General features: G+C 44.5%; 2 protein-coding genes across 3 annotated transcripts in view; both read left to right on the forward strand.

Moving 5' to 3' along the window:
• LOC142572058 (snake venom 5'-nucleotidase-like) overlaps nucleotides 1-7,374 on the forward strand; it is a 40,142-nt gene extending 32,768 nt beyond the window's left edge. For both annotated transcript variants that reach the window (XM_075680876.1, XM_075680877.1), the window contains 4 exons: nucleotides 1,308-1,568; nucleotides 2,802-2,957; nucleotides 5,679-5,870; nucleotides 7,225-7,374. In XM_075680876.1, coding sequence (XP_075536991.1) covers nucleotides 1,308-1,568; nucleotides 2,802-2,957; nucleotides 5,679-5,870; nucleotides 7,225-7,364 — 749 coding nt within the window. In that variant the 3' untranslated portion in view covers nucleotides 7,365-7,374. The remainder of the gene's footprint in view (nucleotides 1-1,307; nucleotides 1,569-2,801; nucleotides 2,958-5,678; nucleotides 5,871-7,224) is intronic.
• Nucleotides 7,375-12,150: 4,776 nt separating this feature from the next.
• LOC142572059 (protein 5NUC-like) overlaps nucleotides 12,151-20,282 on the forward strand; it is a 93,117-nt gene continuing 84,985 nt past the window's right edge. The window contains exon 1 of the mRNA XM_075680880.1: nucleotides 12,151-12,237. The gene's annotated coding sequence lies outside the window, so the exon portion shown is untranslated. The remainder of the gene's footprint in view (nucleotides 12,238-20,282) is intronic.

A 20,282-nucleotide genomic window follows, 5' to 3' on the forward strand; every position in this document is an offset into this window, starting at 1 on the left:
GAAGCCTGCAAATACACGAAAAGTGCCTCGAGGTGGCCGGTGGAGCGACAATTTTGCATGCATTTGCAGCCTTCTTTCACGCTCGGGAAAAACCTTTTTATGTAACACGTATTGAGCAACATAATTATGTGTCGGAAGTTTTTCATGTCGCTCAACAATTTTCTCTTTGACGCTTTTCATCTAAGTATAATGTTCGAGAAGTTAATTAAAAAATAAGACTAATTATCTAATTATGCGCAATGAAAATATAATTATAGCATCGCGAAGCAACGGCAAACAACATTGCCTTGGTTCTGCCCAGCTACGGGGCGTTCGCATGTTTTTAAACTCTGGCTAAAGTTAGCTCTGACAGCCTGTGTATAGTTGTACAGTCGGATATGCGTGACTGGATGAATCGCCTGGCGGTTTTCTCGAACGAAAGGACAGTCCCAAAATTTTCGAGACTTCAAAAAGGCAGAACACTTTCTTGCTTTCTGGCACCCGTATTCGCGAAGTAATTCGTGCGCCCGAACGGTTTGTAAGGGTCATTGCAGGTCAATTATTGATAACAAACGTCACATTAAATGCGAGTGTGGACTGAAGTTAAATATTTGTTTTACGCGGTGAAACCTTTGTGAATTTGGTCTGAGCTATTTAGAGCACAGTGGTTTGTAGTGGTTTGGTAGCAGCACTCATAACTCTTCAAAACATGATTTCGTAAGACCACGTGCTGGTCTTGGCAGCACCTCTTATGGCTTGCGCTAGGCGTCATCGAAATGCACTGGAAAAGCATCATTAGGAAAGACATATAAAGGACAGTCATGACAAGACCGGTAGTCATGGCAGGATCCAGTGTTCGGCTTGTCCGTTCTTTACTAATACTTAATTCTTGTAAATATGCTTCGTAATTATTAATTAGTGGTACCCATATATTCATCTAGGCTTTACGTTCTCTCTTTAAGGCAGTACTCTAACAGCTGCGATATTTCTGGGCCTATCCATCGTGGTAGCTTAGTGGCCTTCGCGTTGCACTGCTAAGCACGAAGTCGCGGGATCAAACCTCGGCCCTGGCGGCCGCATTTCGAAGCAGGTTAAATGCAAAAAAAAACGGCCTAGTGCCGTGCACTGGGTGCACGTTAAACAAACCCAGGTGGTCAGAGTTAGGCGCTTTGACCAAGTCCCGCACTGCGGTGTGCCTCATATTGAGATCGTGGTTTTCGCACGCGAACCCCATAATAAGATAAAGAGAAAAAAGATTCCGCGCTTTCGATAACCTCAGACACAATTCGGCGCATTTCATGGTTAATCCTACTGCTTTGCTGCCGCAGACCCGCACATACTGAGAGTGATCGAGCCCCACCGTGAGACCGTGTACCGGGCAATGCGCGTTCGCGTGGGCAGCTCGAGGGTGTCCCTGGAGCACGCAGAGGACGTGTGCCGGCTGCGTGAGTGCAACCTGGGCAATCTGGTGGCCGACTCGTACTTCAATTACTATGCCAACAAGAAGCCGCGTTCGGGCAATATCTGGTCGAATGTGAATGCGGCTATCGTGAACGGCGGTAGCCTGCGCGCGCCCATCCCGAGAACAGGTGAGTCAACAGTACACGGCATGGCGCTTGAGCACATTGTTAGTGCTACTTTGTTGGTATGGTAATTGCTCCAAAGAAATAGGTGCCACAGCGCTGTTAGCGACTCCTGGCGCAGTTGCCTTCAGACGAGGCGTGTAATTTCTTATTGCACTGTGGGAAACATTCCTGTTCATCTGCTCGCTTAAGGGCATGGCAGCGCCGGAACATCAGCGCAGTTTATTGCAGCCATCGAAGCGTCGTATGACAAAGTACTGGTGCTGCAATTTCACAAATTTAACAGCCTACTCCTCCAGACAGAAACCGAAGGAAACCGCACGGCCCTTAGGCACACCGGTCGTGTGTTGGTTTGAGACGCTACCGCTAGAGCCTACACATGACGCTAGTTTAAGTTAAGCCTACATAGAAAAGTGTTTAGGTGCATGAATATCTTGCAAGTAACAAGCTCACTTTTGCAGAACGCGAATTGTTTGCCCGTGTTGTGAGAACGCAGTTCTGCCCTCATATGTAGCTTTTCATTACTTGTGGGCGCTACTACTCTGTGATCTCTTCTGCCATTTCGAATTATAGAGAGAATGGAGCACAAAATATTGACATACTAGTAGATGGCCCTTCGTTGGAAATGAAATTAAACCTTAGTTCCGACAGCAGGTTCTGTCCACTGTTGCAATAGCTGGTGATCTGCTGGTAATACTGGCCGCTTGGAAGAGCTGATGTGCCAGAAATATATCCCTCAAGTATGTCAAAACTTTTCACGTTCCAATTATACATACACTCAAACGTTACAGTTAAAAATGGTGTATTCTGCACAGACGTCGTGGGATTAATTGAAACGGCGTACTTAGCAAAATGCTAAAAGGGAGTAATTAACAATCACAGTATTGTCGTCGATCCATCGAACACTAAGGAACATTTTTTTTTCGTGAGACGTCTTGAGAAACATCAAGGTGGAGATCTCCGCAGGCATGCGCAGTACCTTTAATTTTCGTATAAGTGAAGCTGAACTAGGTGTGTCCACTTGCAAGGGCTGACTAAACAAACGAACAATGCTATGGGTCAAGAATTCAAAACGAAAAAAAATCCGTTTTATAGCATTGGGCAAATCGGGACAACCACAGAATTCACCTCACATTGCAACAAGGGAGCGTACAAGAACTTTGTTGTGACAGTAATATGTGTGTCAGCTGTGATACAAAAGTCTGTACTAAAAACAGTTTTTGGATTCCTTTTCTGCAGCGAGCGTCACGATGGGAGATATCTTGTCGGCACTGCCTTTCGGGCAGACAATTGTAGTCGCAACTATGAATGGAAAGAGCCTGAAGAAGATGATGGAGCATTCGGTGTCGACGTACAACGTGTCTTCACCTGCGGGTTCCTTTCTTCAAGTGTCGGGTGAGAAGGCTGGCCAACGCTTTCGCAGAAAGTCGAGAACTTTAGAAGGCGCTCACTAAGACACTAACTGCGAGCTGAGAAAAGTTGCAACGTCTTTCATATTCTTCGCTGTTGTCACTCCTATACTTGACTCTTCGCTGTAGAGTATTGTGAAAGTTCATGCGTAATCAATGCATGCAAATTAGTGTGGCTAAGATTTAGTGACAAATTATTCCATTCACGTGCGGGGTAAATAACCTCTAGACGTAGTTACACTGTGAAGATAAGATGCACAGTGGCTGTGTAGTTTGTGGCATGCATACATCTTCAGCGAAAAGAAAATATTTAAAGAAAGAAGGCCCGATATGATGACCATTAGTGATAAAAAAACGATTTTACTTATAATAATAGCCGGAAAGGAAACTTGTAAGTGGGTCCCACGTAGGACCAGCTGCTATACTTAGGTGCTACAGGCAGTACACACGTACGGCACACGTACGCACCTCAGTTCTGCCAATCTCGGAGGCACACGGGCGCGCGGACGCGAGAACGACTAGCACACAGTGACAACAAAAACGAACCAAACGCTTTATTTGGGGATTCCAACAAAAAACACTCACTTTTGGGATGCTTGATGAGCAGAAAGGATACAGGCTAGCAAGAAGCAGAGATATTCACCTGTGCTTAGTGATGCGGCCTCCGGTGTCCGTCCTTACTCGGTGTTCTCGGTCGTCGTTCTTGGAAGACGCCCCGATTCCAGCAGCTTCCGCTCCGCTCGGATCCACCGTCGTCTTTTGGACACCGTCTCCGGGCATGGCTGGTCCTATTCTCGATCTCATTTGCCCGACAACTGAAGAAGGTAGAGAGGGAGTCGGGATATGGCGGCGGGAGAAGCAATGGTTTTCCGCAATTTCCCACAAGCTTCGTCAGAATGTTCGAAACGCTTCCTGAGTTATTCCGTAATTTTACTTTTGGGACGCTTAGATTCAAATTTAAACTAATTTGTTAAGCGCGTAACGACCAACGTATGATTTATGGTGGGCTGAATTTGACACCTCAAATTGAAATTCTCATGTAAGCACGAGAAAATTAAATAATAGCCAACAGTAAAGCGTCTTTGATACACTGGAGCGAAGTTTCCTTTTTTTATAGTTTCAAAAACCAATTACTAAATGATTACTTACTTTACTAAGTTTTTGCTCTAAACACAATTTTATGTTGTAATTTTGTAAAAATATACGCTCCGTGATGAGAAACAAACGCAAACAAGTTTTAATTTATTGGTGTGAAGAGGGCCGGCAAAGCTGTGGCAGATAGACGAAAATGTTGCTATAGGTTCACTAGATGATATGACATAAATGTCCATACCATCATTTCGATGCGGAACTGTGTTTGGGCATTGAGGCAAGATTTTACTTCCGTTTAAACAACGCATATTTCGCGCACAACAAACATAACACTACATACAGTTTCATGTTGGAAAGCAGGCTCACACAATCCGGCTTTCATAGACAAATTAACAATGATGCAAGTTTTCAACTCATATGGGCAAACCGGCGTTTCGATACGTGTAGTAAAACGTGTTGGGATTAAAATTTTAGCAAGAGGCAAAAACGGCTGCATATCTGTATGATATTAGCTCGAAAGCGATGACTGAAGAAGGTGGCATGAAGTAAATTGAGAAAGCTTACAAACATAGTTAAGATGTGCTGTTGACAGTAAACTGCACATAACAAGGCGGTAACTTAGTTGACACCGGTCAACTCTTCAGAATATTACGTAAAATTTATGAATTTGGGCCAGTTCAATGACTTTACGAATGTTACGCCTTGTATTACAAAAAATAAATATAATTCGTGAAATACTTAAAATGGTGTTGAATGATTGGCCAATGCAAGATTGCAAAGAATAAATTGTAATGGTACCTGCACCGCCTTCTTGGGGGAGCGCAAAACGCCATATATCGGAATGCTACTTAATTGGTTCGAGCAAGTTTATTCAGGCAAGTACCGGAATCGGGCAACATCGGCATGAAAAAAGTCGCTGAAAAGGTAACTTTGATCTAAAACCAATACGTTCCATGTCAGTCTCACCTATGCAAAGCTTGCTCATGTTTCTGTGCATGCTGCATGTAAAGCTAAATCATGACGCATAAAATGCCTATGTAAGCCAAGGAAGATATGTTCTCAGGGCAAAGTTCCTAAAGCTACGTGCTACCTCTCTCTTTCTCTCCCCCGCACTCTCTGTCGGCGGAGTTTTTAAGAATGTTAACGTTCCCAGAATGGGAAGTATGCTTAATCCTACTGTGAAATGCTCCCTTTCCTTTCGTCATGCATCTCCGATCATCAGAACATTTGCGTTGTGAGAAGGAAGTCGCTTGAAATTTTCTAAACTTGAATGTCTAGAATTTCATGTTTACTCAGAGTTATGGCTTCTGAGAATTCTCTTCTGAGAAATACTGCGCAAGAAAAAAATGTATGCGCCGTTGGAGGCGAATTCTTTGTTCTTCCTCACTGTCATTATTAAAAGACAAGTACGTGTAGCCTCCGAAATATTTTACTGATATGTGAGCGAGCCCTCTGTTCTCGCTTTCAATTTCCGAATGTTAGTATGTGAAAGATTCTTTTAGTACAAATGCAGAAAGTATTATTCAAGTAATTGAATTTTCCGTAGATTGATCGGTCGTGTCCGGCGGTTCGATCATGTTTGCTTTAATTTTTTCGATACGCTCTTTTCACGCAGGCATGAAAGCTGTGTTCGATATGACACGACCGGCCATGCAGCGACTTGTGCTGCTCGAAATCCTGTGCACCAAATGCTACGTTCCCATGTACGAAACGGTGCGGGATGAAGCCGTGTACAATGTTGCGACGACCGATTTTTTAGCCAAGGGTGGAGACGGCTTTGACGCCTGCCGGAAAGTCAGCGAAGGAGGTGAGACTGGCGTAGAGCTGCAAGCATCTAGCTTCGGGCTCCATAGCGTGCGAAAAGCGTAACGCGCGTACTCTTGTGCCTCGGAAACCTCGCTCGTCGGGAATAACGGTTTGGGTGCAACAAGTCGTGTCCGTGTTACCTGTTCCTTCTGGAAAAGGTCTCGCTGGATGGCGGCAGCTTTGCTATTAACCATTCACCTTCAAGATGCACAGCCCTCGGAAACTTGCATCACCACGAAACAATGAGTCGCAAAGGGAAATAGTACGATACTAGCCACGATACGCCAACGTCTTCTGATTAGTGATTGTTGAAGCTGTCTTAGGGCGCATTCACACCGACGAGTCGCAGAGATTGTGCCACCAAGCTGATCGCAAAGCGGCAGTCACACGTAGTCGCTTCGGTGCAATAGCGATCGTTTCGGGTCAGTCGCTCCCTGCTTGATGTTTCAGCTCCGTGACGGAAGTGGCAAAGCTGCTGGACCAATCAGCGACGCAGGAGCAGGACGGCGCAGTACGCTCTTACGGTTATTTGATGCGCTGACGGCGGGTGCAGACGTGAACGGTATCAGTCACGAGACAGTTCGGTAGGGCGACGGGCAATTCGCACTAGCTCGTGTAACATCTCAAGCCGCGAATCGCTCTTTGGTGGACAGACGCGGTCGGTCAGGCGACCTCTCTCAACTGCTGGTGTGTATGCGCCCTTAGGGTCTGTTGTTGTGACTGATAACCAGAGGCGACGCGAACCGTTGAAGTGAAAAACAAGTTTGTCCCAGGTCACACGTTTCTTTTGGCTAGTTGGGGCGGCATTGCGAGTGTGTAACGTGTAAGCACAGGGAGAAGGAGCAAGGAATGGCACAGAATGCAGCGCACCGTCTCGTTTGTTGCTATGTCTGCTCGCACTGCGCCTACATGCACCGTGAGTAGTCCCGGCCTTGCTACTTGGTTGCTAATGCTGTGAAAAAGCGGAGGAAAGGCTTGTCCATCCCACCATACAACTGGGCGTCTGGATCGAAAGCGCTAGCATGCGCCTGAGAGAATGGCTTTCGTTGTGTAAACAACAATGATAGAGTTGTACTTCTGTCCCTCCTATTCTCGTTCAACCTCTGTCAGAGACAGTCTAGGAAAAGTTGACCCCAAGTTATGGTAAGCTGAAATATAATGTGTGCCTGCTGGTGAGTCAAATTACGAGATTCTGGTATAGAATATTAATGCCCCTGTTGGCACTTTATATCACCTAATTTGAGTAATTAACAATGCAAGCGCTATTTATGTCTGAACCATGCCCTTAGTTTAAGGTGTGCCTGCTCAAGGACACATACGTATAACTCACACTTTACCTCTCTCTCTTTTTCAAGGTCCGGTTGAGTACGAGCTCCTTGTCGACTACATTAAACAGATGTCTCCAGTCAAAGTTGGGATAGAAAGGCGAGTCATATTGCAGGGAGTAAAAACGAAGACAAGCGTGGAAACGCAAATGAAAGAAAACCTCGAATAAACCTGTGTTGTAGAATATTCACTTACTGGACCTACGGAATTTTCCTATTTTGGGGGACACACAATCGCACATCGGGCAAAATATATACCACCAAATTCATATTTTATAAACTTTTAGAACAAGTATATACCGAAATAAAAACACCTATATTGAAGAAAGGGCGATAATGCAAACTCGATGACAGAAAAGTAGCAGGCACCTAATACACTACCGTGATGTGTTAACGCTAGACTGCCAGTGCGCATAGCCCACTGGCGGCATGAATGTCCAACGAGCCTGAATGTCTAATGACACGGAATTTTCAATAGTGGGCATTCAGACTTATTTAACGTTACTTCTCGGTTGGTCATTCCATCTCGTTGTACATTCAGTCTCGTTGGAAATTTCATCTCACCGTAGTCCATCAAAATACAGTAGGCCACCCCTGTCGCTGGGTGAAAATTGAATTCAGTACAACTACTCCTCGGGGGAGGGGGAGGGGGAGAGGTTAGCGGCAAATGCAGGCTTCAGGAGAGCACGCGAGATTATAACGAAGCGGGCAGTGCAGGATCTCCAGGACACTCAAGGGGCAACGGAGAGATCAAAGCTGTAACTAGGGAGATCCGTGAGTTGGTGTTACCGATGCCGGAGTGTGCCAGTAGCTATTCGCATAAAACTGCTGCTCACTAGCTGTCAGCAATAGCGGAAAGCTGATCTTATACATATCCGGTAGACGCAGGCCTCGATCCACACGCCAGTTAATGTTCCAGCTTTGGTGTCCCCGATACCCCTTTGGTGTGCTGGAGGTGCCATCAAGTTGAACTTAACAATGACAAGTCCTTTAGACTTAGTATTCGCGCAAAATCTCCCTTCTTTCTCGGCCTGGTAGAAAAGACTGTGTGGCTTGCAATGACAGCTCGATTTGCGTGCTAACGAATGTTGTCGCATTATAAGTACTCCAGACGAAGTCCCACTAGCTAAAACTCTCGAAGATCGAAGCATTCGCTTTTCTAGTTTGCTGGTCCGTCTCGTTAGTCATTCAGTTCTGTTTGGACACATATTCTCGTTCGACATTCAGTCTCATTGCACATTCCGTGTCGCCGGTCATGTGACCCGTTTGGCATTCTGTTTCTTAAGATATTCCGTCTCGTTGGACATTTGGTCTTGTTGGACATTTAGGTCCCGAATCCTCATAGACGTCCTATGCGACAGCGCAGAGCTTACTGCTACCAGCGGTCGCACTAAAGGTGACGCGACTGAAGCTGTGGTGCAGATAAAAACAGCCGAAGTTCGGGGGTAGCACTGAAGCAAACTACGCCGGTACGGCAACGCGCAAGAACCAACGGTAGCGGCGGCTTAACGATACCATTTCATGGTCAGACATGACAGTCATTGCTGCCCGTTGTAAACTAACACGATTTCAAGATACAGGCAGATAGTCCGACATCATCACCATCACCAGCCGTTCGGCCGCCTGTTTAGATTGCGTTAGCGTTAACTCTGCATGAATGCAATCGACGACGTTATCCGAGCCCGTCTATCGCGTATTTAGTGCAATTTAAAGCACACAAGGTGGTGAAAATTAATTCACAGTCCCCCACTGTGGCGTGCCTCATAATCATATCGAGGTTGTCGCTCGTATCATCTGCAAATGTAATCTCATCTATCGAAGGAACATAATAAAAAGATACTTCTGCAATCACAAGCTTGCAATTTGACACAAATTTACGAAAACAAGTTGTTATTTTCCCACATGAAATTGCCGTCTAATTATTGACTGCCACCAATAAGTGTGGATGCACTAGCACTTTATGGAGAGAAGCTGTAGATCATGCAGCCTAGTGAGACGCTCCTGTCTTGCATAAAACGCCTGGCAGGAGGTGTGGATGCATTAATGTGTTTTTGTGCGCGATCGCAGCACGTGATTATGGTATGCTAAAGCTTTCCTAATGGTGACCCATCTCCTGTTCTACTGTGGCGAGATAGTTCCGGCGCAGTGGGCCTAACGTGTCACGGTGACGTATTCCGCATATCTTTATTACGCCCCTGAACATCGGAGTTGCCTTGACAAAGCTCTGCGATGTCCAACACTAAGAGACTTCAAACAGTTGACTAAGATAAAGCTTTGCAACAACTGGAACACCGTGTGTACATGTCGATACGACAGAAGGGTTTTCGTAATTTCGTTCTGATTTGGCATATTTAACCTAACAAAGTTGGCTAGGTCGCTCAGTGGCCAGAGCGCGGCTTGTTAGATTACTATGCCTGCCGCTGTTAACTATCGCCAGCAAATAAATTCTTGATTAGTCCAGTGTTCCAGTGTTTTCGAACAACTTTTCATTCTTGCCACATTCTTTGCAAACAGAGCTCCCTCTCCCTTGGTAGGTTAAAAAATAAGGGCCACCAAAGTAGAACCTTGCGGCCACAGTTCACTAATGTAGCGGTTGCGCTTGACCTTACTAGCGACTTGTTTTACAGCGAAGCTGTATATGGCTAGGGTCCGTGCATTGTTGTTCTCCTTGAACAAAAACTATCATCATCAATGGCTCATATACCCCCGTAATCAATCATACTCCCGTAAGTAAGCAAGACATGCAATGGTTCATAGCCATGTAAGGCAGAGGCTACAAACGCTCAGCAAAGTGATGTGAACAGTGCTTAAATTCTTTCTAATCACGCGTAGAACATAGAGAACAGCATTTAGAAAAGTGACATCATCAATGGCTCACACCTCCATACGCAAGCAGAGAGTACAGTGACTCACAGTCCCGTAATGTTCATTGTTACTGACTTTGCGTGCATTAGCTGCGATGACACTACCCCTGTTGTCGTTGCCGATGATTTCAATGCCGATGTGTAGGTACCGAAAAGAGAGCGGTTTACACATTCCGTGTTGCAGACATATTCCTTGTGATTCCATACCGATCCGGCCCAACCACCTACCCAGCGGCGTAAGTGCATCGATTTGACATTACCAAAGAATATGATTGCAATGGCGAGTGAAATAATGACCACCGATCAAGACAATAAATCAGTGTGCGTACCTTCCGTCACGATGACCACCCATAAAGACAATAAATGAGTTTGTACTTTTCTTCAAAATTAGGTGTCACCTTCGTGTCTTGTGCCAAACAGCTTCGCTGGTCAGCCACCTTCACTGAGTGGAATGGCTCATTTTTATAACCCGTAGTTATGATTTATTGTTATTACTGTCATTGTTTCTACGGTGACGTTATCCCCATTTGAGAGGCAAGCTGTCAAGCAGCTTTCGCTACTATTGGCGACACAGAAATCTTGCTTTAGTAGTTCTTAATAATGTTCCAAGCTGTCTTTAACTGATACATGTGCGGGACATAGTTTCTTTACCCCTCCATTTCATTGTAATACAATGGGGTTATCGTATAAGGACGCGCCGCGTTCGCTTCCTTTAAATATGTTTAAGGTCCCGTAGCCTTCATTTCGCTTTCTTGTGAACCTTAGGGTCATATTCCTATGAAAATATGGCTTCCTAAGCCAAAGGTAAAATGCAAATTTGCTATAAAGGCGGCATGCTGTCGGAGCAAGTACGCTTGCTCCATAATTATTTCTTGTTGGGATGGTTGTGCTTCACTACTGAGTGTTTAAGAAGCCTTTACACGATATCTGCACAGATACCTCAAGCAGCTACGGCGGTAATTTAAGACAGTGACATTTGTGGCGCTGCATATGAACGTACAGACATGTCGAGAATGAAAAAAAAAACTGTTAATATTCCCATAGCAACAAGCATATAACGGCTTATGCAGCACCCTTCGCAAGATAATTTCACGTGATACTTCGTCAATTCAACTTGAGTCGATGTTTGTTACCAACATCGACTCAGAGGTCTCTATGGGAAAAGATGTCGCACACAGTTTGAGTTCAATGAAGGTGAAACATTTTGGAAAAGAGACATGTTGAGAGCATGCTATGGTGAGCCCGACCTTTTGCACTGTGTTTCTTCAGTCAACGGCAGCAGTTTCGTGATACTGATACCGTATTTTGCTGTTGGCAGGCTCACCGCCCAGGCTCGCATGCTCTTGGAAGAACCGGCTGTACCCGCCAGCAAGGTTAAGGACATGTGCAGTAGAGGATCCGTTCAGCGCACGCGCTTTTGCGTCTTCATGCACAGTGCGAGCTACCTTCATCGCGTCGCGACCGTCAGGCCTTGCTTCTGTCACTTGGTGTCTCCCCTGTCATTTAAGAAGCCTGCTCCCTCAACGGACCCTTGCAGTCAGTGTCAAACACGTTTAGCTCTGGCTAAAACATTTTGGCTGCAGCGGCGGAGCGCATCGCGCACGGAAGCTTGAATAGTCGAAGATTTGTAGCTGTCTTTTGGTAGGTATAGAGAGCTCATGGGAAAAGTTCAGCTTTGTTGGCACCTATCTTATTTTGTGTTGTTTCCTGACATACCAAGCTTCAGTTTTAGATCAGTTGTCTAGTTATTGCCGTATTATAAAGGTTTAGTGTGCATAGTCAAGCCTAACTATGGGAAATGTACATTACACCTTGAAATCATGCAGCTGTTAAACATGCAAGTACTGAACTGTAACGAGCCGCCAGTAGTCCTCTGTCTTACAGCTGCTGCTACAGGCCACTTGGCTGGACGTCGTGGGCTGTGTTGTGGCTGCCCTAGAGGATTATCTTCGGTGCTTCTGCCTTTCAAGGACATACCTGGCTTTTATCAGCAGGGAAACCTGATGTTTGATCTGCGCGCCTAGAGACTACTTGGCTGCCTGTGCTGCCACCTATACTGAAAATCCGCCAAACACGACCAGATAACACGGCCAGCTCAGCGGGGGGCGTCTCGCGTCATCTTGGCTGCAGCGGTGGAGCGCATCGTGCACGAAGGCTTGAATGGTCCTCTGTTTTCCAGGTTGGTCTATCTCTGTAATTTGCACCTTCTTACTTTTGCTCTCCGCTGCGGCTGCTGCCAAATTGCTTGTCTGTCTGCAGCCAAACTGATTGTCTGCGCTGATCCTTAATGCGTTTAGCCACTATAGCCCTACCATTTCTGACGTGGGCTGGTGATTGTGGTTGTACGTAAAAGCTGCCTGCAACGGTATTGAAAAAAAATATTCTAAGTCAGTTATCTTCATCCTGTCAAAAATACAAATTCAAATGCTCAAGTGCTCAAATGCTCAACAGCCTTGATCGTTCGGAACTATTTCCGTCTTTCACGCTGAAACGGTGGCGTTTCGCTTTAGCACTCCTGAGTTGTCACTTACCCTTTCTGCAGTTTTCGCCCCCCGCGCTTCAACACGTGGTTGTTTCTGTCTTATCTAGATTCTGCTCTATCATCACTTACTCTAGGTGAACATGCGTACCTGAGGCGACATAAATATAGACACTCTCTGTCCTACAAAGGACAGAGAGTGATAAAGCGCGTTTACATGTCTACATGTAAACGGCGTCGCATTGCCTTTCTTAAGTGCGCTTGGAAATGCGATGCGCTACTGTCGCATTCACGTAAACGCGGCTTGTGTCGCCGAGCTCCTAACTGCAACAAACTTCTTTTAAAACTTAAACTTTGCGGAAACAAAGCTGATGCATCTGTTCGCCTCGGTGAACGTATTCACTTTCGCCCGGTTTGATAGCCGTAAAACCTGGTCCCTAATAAATGACCTCAGAGGTGCTGGTAAAGAAAACTACGTAACGATAACTGCTTTCTTTCCCACTTTTCATCTGATGGTCACAGTATAGTTAATTATTTTAATTATTTCTTTTCTAGAATATCAGGTTTCACCAGACCACATCCGGATTCATGTACATTGAAAACGAGTAACCTGCAATCGGCTTATAACATAGCCCCCCCCCAAGCCTACATCAGCCTCGCAAAACCTAGAAAGCACTTAGCCAAGCCTACCAACAACTTAGCAAAACCTAGCATAACCTCGCAAAACCTACAAACAACTTAGGCAAGCCACGTAAAAGCTAGGTGATCACAAGCTCCGCTGTTGACTCCAGCTACTAGTGCAAGCTGCACATGTATTTTTTTTTATAGAGTCCTCTTCTTCAGAAGCATAATTACGGCTTTGATGTCTTTTGTTGCGGGCTCTGCTCGGACCCCTTGACTGCTCCTTCATATCGCGTTTCTGGGCTTTACGTGTATAGTACATAAAATAGACTAACAATCACGTAACGTCGCGTTCTAAAAGGGCTCCAATAATTACTCGAGCACGTTAACTCCAAATAATCAGTTTCGGTGTCAATTAAGTAGATTAAATGGTGCACACTTGAACACATAAGGAGAAAACTCGTTTTTCAAGATAACAGAAAATGGTTTTATTTAAGCAAATTAAGCAGCAATCAAACTTTAGGTAAGCTAAGGCGCGGTACAGTATCCTGGGAACACCTATGCTGCATAATACCTAAGAAGTGTCACACGTGTAACCCGCGGAAAGGCCATTTTCACTGTGTCACATTTATTACGTCTGGGGTAACGGTGAATGCGGTGATGCATGTGCTATTAGAAGTGAAAAGAGGTGAGAAACCACACCATTTAACCACACCTAAAAAAGTGGCATTAAGATAGTCATTGTTTCTTCGCAGACTGATGGCGTAATCCTTTTTTTTTTTGCTTTCCTTCTCACTAGTTATCACAGTTATCCAACCAACTGGTTCTCCTTCGCCGACTTCGAGAAGCGACTGAACCTCCAGTTCACACATTGTCACCAGTACTGACAGCCAAGTCTACTAGTCGAAATTATAGAAATTATAGAAATTGTAGAAATTTTCTGATTACATAAACAACACGGTTTCAGATCAAGCTTGTCAGCTATAACCCAACTAGCTGAGTTAACTCATGACATAGCTAACGTACCTAATAAGACTTTTCTAAAGCGTTTGACGTAGTTCCGCACCAGAATTTACTCACGAAATTATGGGCTTTTCGTATTAGTAATAAAATAATATCCTGGATCAACAGTTTTCTAACCAATCGTAAACAGAGCGTTGCAATCGATAATCATCTTTCAAAACCACTCGATGTCTGCTCCGGAATACCTCAGGGATCGGCTCTGGCACCCCTCTTGTTCTTTATGTACATTAACGACATCCAGTTTTCCATTAAAAACTCAATTCAGATGCGCCTGTTTGCTGATGACTGTGTCGTGTACACAGTCGTACACAACTCAGACGACCAGATAGAACTCCACAATTCACTGCAAGCAATTTACTTTTGGTGCAACACTTGGGGCATGAAACTGAACACATAAAAAACACACTACGTTTCTTTCACAAATAATAAACTCCCGCGTAACTTTACATATTTGATCGGAAGCTCAATAATCAATAAAAGCGACCAGGTAAAATACCTAGGTATTAAACTTACACCTAACCTTAACTGGGAGCCTCATATCTCGGCCATGTATCAAAAAGCCGTAGGCAAGCTATCCTTTTCAAAAAGGAAACTGCTAGCAGCACCCAAAACCTCAAACTAAATGCGTACAAAACACTAATAAGACCATGCCTAGAATACGCTGGTTTAATCTGGAGCCCTCATCAAAAATGCCTTCTAAATAAAGTAGAACGCATACAAAAATGAGCAATTAGGTTTGTATATTCGGATTACAAAAGGCTGTCCAGTATCTCAGGTCTGCTGGCAAGGGCAAAAATAAAATCCCTCTCGCAAAGAGCAATTTCACGACTAAAATTCATCTATCAATTATACCATGGTCATTTCCAGATGACACGTTCTCATTACCTGCAAGATCCTCCAAAACGCTCAACCAGACTAATTCATTCCAAAACAATCTATCTTCCCCAAAGTCGTGTTAATGTTCACAAAAATTCCCTTTTTCCGTCGGCCATTTCCCAGTGGCATAAGTTAACTAACGATAATGTGTGTTGCAATAACATCGACTCGTTTATTAACCGCATTCAGTGTATTGACTTTTCACCATAATTTTTTCTTATTTTTTACTGCAGGCCCGTGAAGGGCCTGCAGTATATTCAAATAAAAGAAATAGAGGAAAGTGCGAAAGATATCGCCAACCATACACCTCGCTTTTCTTAATGTATTGGGACGACTGAGTGTTCCTAGGTTGAATTTCGGGTACCGTCGTTATCTGAAATGTACTCCGAATTCATCAGCTCTTCAATATCCGGAGTACACAGTAGACATGCGGTGACCACAGCAAGGCGTTCATTTGTATCTGCAAGGTCTTCACTGTGGAAAGTGTGGCGATCGCAGCAGAGTGTTCCCTTATATCTACGTGGACCCTACATAGGTTTCCGTCGCGGTGCAGCCCCATACCAAGAATCAATATCTCAAGCTCACAAGCTGACCTCTATGGACCTCAGCCAGGAACTGTGGTGTTGATGTGCACCTCTGAACGACGTGGTACTCTTAGTGCTTCTTCTTTTTCCTTTCTTTCTTTTTACCTTTTAATTCCCTCTACCCAGGTGTAGGACAGCCAACCGGACGCGCGTCTCATTGACCTCCCTCCTTTTCTTTTTTCTCTTTCTTCTCTCCCTCCTTATTCAGCGGCAGCGCTCTTGTCTGCTGCCGCAGCGGCTCTATATACCTCTGCGCGGACGACTGCGTGCTATATCAAAAACTAAATACTCAAAAAGACCAAAAACGAGTAAATACAGCTTGAAGCAACGTCATACAATGGTGTAATTATACCTGACAAGTGGTGATCAACCTAGAAAAAACGGTAGCGATGTCAGTCACAAATAAGAAATAAAATCTTAGCTTCTACTATTCCTCTGACGATGGCATTCTTACAACAGGAACTGAAAAAAAATACCTTGGTATCATTCTTTGATAATCTCAGCTGAAAAATCTAAGTGCGAGACACAACCAAAAACTCGATGAACAGTTTATGGTTTCTCAAGCACGCCTTGCGTTTTGCAACTTCAGATACCAACTTGCATCGCATATAAGGTCCAATCTCAAAATACGAGGACATCGCATGGTTTCCATATCTGCAAAAAGATATACGCATGCTCGAATTAGTACAACGCAAAACGGTTCGCTTTATCTACGACAGGAGCCGGTGCACTGATTCCCCACAGAGCTGCTTTCTCACGCAGGCCTATACACATTATCAAGTCGCGTAACACTTCATAGAGTCAAGTTATTATATCAACTATCAACTAATACATAATGCCTTCAATATGCATCCTACTAATTACATTAGTTTCAACTGTTCTAGGGTAACGTGTCACAAGCATAAATTTACGATAAATGAATACTTTCGTGTTAACAACGTATATTACTTATCTTGCTTCCTCCGTACGAAAATGGAACGCCCTAGATGTATTCACAACCTCGCAGGATACCTTAAAGAAGTTCATTGAGCTGACGGCTACATCAGCAACCCACACTTGATGACCATCTTCAGTCTGTTATTGAATTATGTTGTTACTTTCTCGATGTGTACTCTTTGTATGAATGTATGAATGAATGCTTTGTGATGTGTATAAACGCTTGCTTTGATGACCAAAGTCGGCGGCTCGCGTCGGTCTCTCATGTTGGAGACTCGATGTGTCCGCTTATGAATGCTTTGAGTTCTTGCCGTTTTACACCCGATTGCTATCTTATTTTATTGTTGATCGTGATTTGTATTTTCTTGTATATAAGCCCACTCCTGTAACAGACCCAAGTGGCACTAACAATGTATTTAATTAGTAATAATACGGCGTTTACACAGCAGTGGTATTTTTCTATGAAAGGTCTAGCCTAAACAATTACAGACACTTGTCACTTTATGCAGCGAATGCTCACCGTGCCAAGCCGTAAGGCAGGCTAGGCTCTCCAGCTTAGTTCTTTTTTTTTTTAATATTGAAGTCAGCATCTCTAGAAAGAGCAAGAATACCTGTTAAAGTACGAAATGGTCTGAACGGCACATGGTCCTCTCCTCCCTTTCTTGTCCTGTTTATGACGCAGTTTTCTTTTTCCGTTATTATTACCTGTTAATTTACTACAATAAAAGTGAAAGTTGGACGAGTTGGTAATTATTCATTGTTAAACTGCATCGCGCACAGCTGCGCACTGTATTCCTAACAAATTCACCGAGAAACTCCTCTGAGAGGGGAAGTATGCGTAAGCATTGTACAACTTGCTCATCTCCACGCAACCCAGTTTCATTATTAATGTTATGAAATCTGATTCGACCAGCATAAACCCTTATCAGCCCTCATCGGTCGTTATCAACATTATAGAACATAGTCCGACCTTCATCAACCCTTATCGGTCCTTATCAATATGTGTCCAGCGAAGCTGTTGCAAAACCGCCACTATACAATTGCTGAGGGGGTATGGAATGCTTTGTTGGTGATTGGGATGCTTGTTTTGAGCTTGTTCCTTTTTGAAACGTATGCTGTTCTGTGTGCTGTATGGGTGATTACAGTGAATGCATGCACGGTTCACTTCGCTGAGCGCTTGTAGCCTCTCCATTACGTGAGCATGAGGCATTGCATTTTTGCTTACTTAAGGGGGTATCAGCCATTGTTTAGGGGGACATGAGCCATTTCGTTTGTCTTTTGTGACGGACGGACAAATTTCTAGTTGGGCAGGCATAGAAAGAGTTAGGCACTCAAAGCAAGGGTGTGTCGTGGATAAGTAAACAATTTCTATAGTCGGGTACAACATTAGAAAAAAGGGGGCGTTTACTCCTCCGAAGCGGATTCACACGAGCATTTACCAATGGGCGCGCACCCTGGACTGACGTCGTGAGCCGGACGGCCGGTGACCCCGCCGACGCAGAAGATGGCCGCCGGGCTTCGAACTGGGCGAAGTCGCATCAGCTGTGTGCGTTAGCCCCTCGTCAGAGTGAATTCCCGAACTGCTTGTGATGGTCTATCATGCCGGAAATATTACTGCGAGCTTACGATGTACCATTTGTGCCGCGTGCGTTTATTGTGAGCCGTGATCCGGCGAAGAAATATTGCAGTGAGCATCGCTGACGCTGCGCTACGCTTTGCCTGAAAACAGGATCCCGCACCGCTACAAACACGCATCCTGCGTGTTTGTTCTATGTTGTTTTATTTCGCTCCCGAGTAAAGTTACGACGAGGAAAGTTTGCCATAGTCTAGTACCTACTGTTAGCGGCGGATGTGTTCGTGTACTGTGTCGCAGCGTTTTTGTTCGGACGGGGTAAGTGTTGGAACAAAACCATTCTCAAGGGAAATAAGAAAAGCGTGCGCGTATGAAACCAACCTGCGAATGTCTCAACAGAAAATATTTGCAAAATAAGCCTCCAACGCAAAGATTTGTTGCCGTCAAGTTACCGTGAACGATCGTTCTCAGCAGTGAGGTAGCCGAGCGTCTAGCGGCGTTGTTCAAGCGTTGTGTAGCACCGTCGATTGATTGCTGTCTGCCAGTGCTCACTGCACGCCCAACCTGTAGAATGCGCGCTGTGACACAATCACGCATAAGGCGTGCTGCCAGCGCTCGATATGCTTTCCCACAACATAGCTCCACGCAGGTTTTCGATTTTCGTTATATGTTGCAATTAAAGATTTCTAAGTCAGTGTTAAGAGAACGGTAAAAAAAAAAAGGAAAAGCCTACGAGAAGGTAGGCACAGTAGCTTGTCAACCCGCTCCTAATACCTCTACGCACGCCTGTTTGTAAATGTGTGTGTGTGTTTTCTTGCGTTTGTCTAATTTTATTTCCCATATTTCTTTACATTTCAGATTTTCTTAGTTTTCGCATTTGTGTGTGAATGTGTGCCTGCTTCCACACGTGTTTGCGCTTACTCTTATTTCTGTCCTTTTGTTTTATATTAGCATTTGTTTTTGCTCGTTTTCTTTCAGCAAAGTCTTTTTACACATATTCATTAACCCATTTCATTCAAAGCACCAATTTCTGTAAACTGCAGGGCTGGCCTCTTCCATCTCGTTAAAGGCTTTCTCACTGGTCCACCTCGTCTTCTCTATCTGCCTACTCTCTGTGATTTCTGTCCTTTCTTCTTGCGTTGCTGCCGCAATGTGATTAACCAACTTGCACAAAACAAATTGTGATCACCTATGAAAACAGAAAGGTTTACAGATGCATTTTCTTAAGTGTCATGTGGGTTGCAGAGTAACTTTGCCTCTTAACTCTGTTCATGTTTATGCATCAGTGCAGGCGGCACCTTGCCAGAAGTGCATATGAAAGGGCATATGAAAGGGTGCATATGAAAGGGTATATGTATTATGAAACAGCACCTTGCTATGTTGTTGCATTTTTCACGCTTCCAATATTAGTAACCAGACGGTTTCGCTGCCCTTCACATATGCCGGTACAAATTTTCAACACGAATAGCATTGTGCAATGGGGCGTCATTTCCTGTCTGATGGTTTCATCGTTACAAAGACATTTTTCAGTGAATGGAGCCCAGCAAAGCAGTGCACTGAGAGCTTTTGCAACTTTCACCAATTACTACTTCACCAATGTCATTGTCTGAATCTGGCCGTCGCTATGCCGACGGCTTGTGAATTAAAATATTGCCGCAATAGGACACATTCAACTTTACTCAGCATTTTTTAGTACACTCAATGCTAGCAGAGCTATTTATGGTGAATAATTGGGCTTACATTCGTGTTACTTGCCCAGTCAGATAAACAAATAAAGCAATGGCTACGGCATGACTGCGATTTGAAGGCACACTGCAAACGGTCCCTTTCAAGCAGGCCCTCGACTGCTGCTATTAATAGCCGCCCGAATGAGTTTTCTGGGCTTCACTAAGCTAATGATCTTTGATAATTGTTCTCTTATTCGCATTATTTGCCTGGGCCAGATTACCAAAGTAAACAATGCAACCGAATAATTATGCTTTGGCATGCAAGCCGCCAACAGTGGCTGTCAATTTCGCGTTGATTACCGCATTTCCACCAACAATGGCTACGACATGACTGCGCTTTGAAGTGCAGACAACTAATGGTGCCTTTCAAGCGTGCCCTCGACTACTGCTATTTCATTACAGGGC

Source organism: Dermacentor variabilis, chromosome 2 (genome assembly GCF_050947875.1).
Source record: "Dermacentor variabilis isolate Ectoservices chromosome 2, ASM5094787v1, whole genome shotgun sequence".
NCBI classification, from domain to species: Eukaryota; Metazoa; Arthropoda; class Arachnida; order Ixodida; family Ixodidae; genus Dermacentor; species Dermacentor variabilis.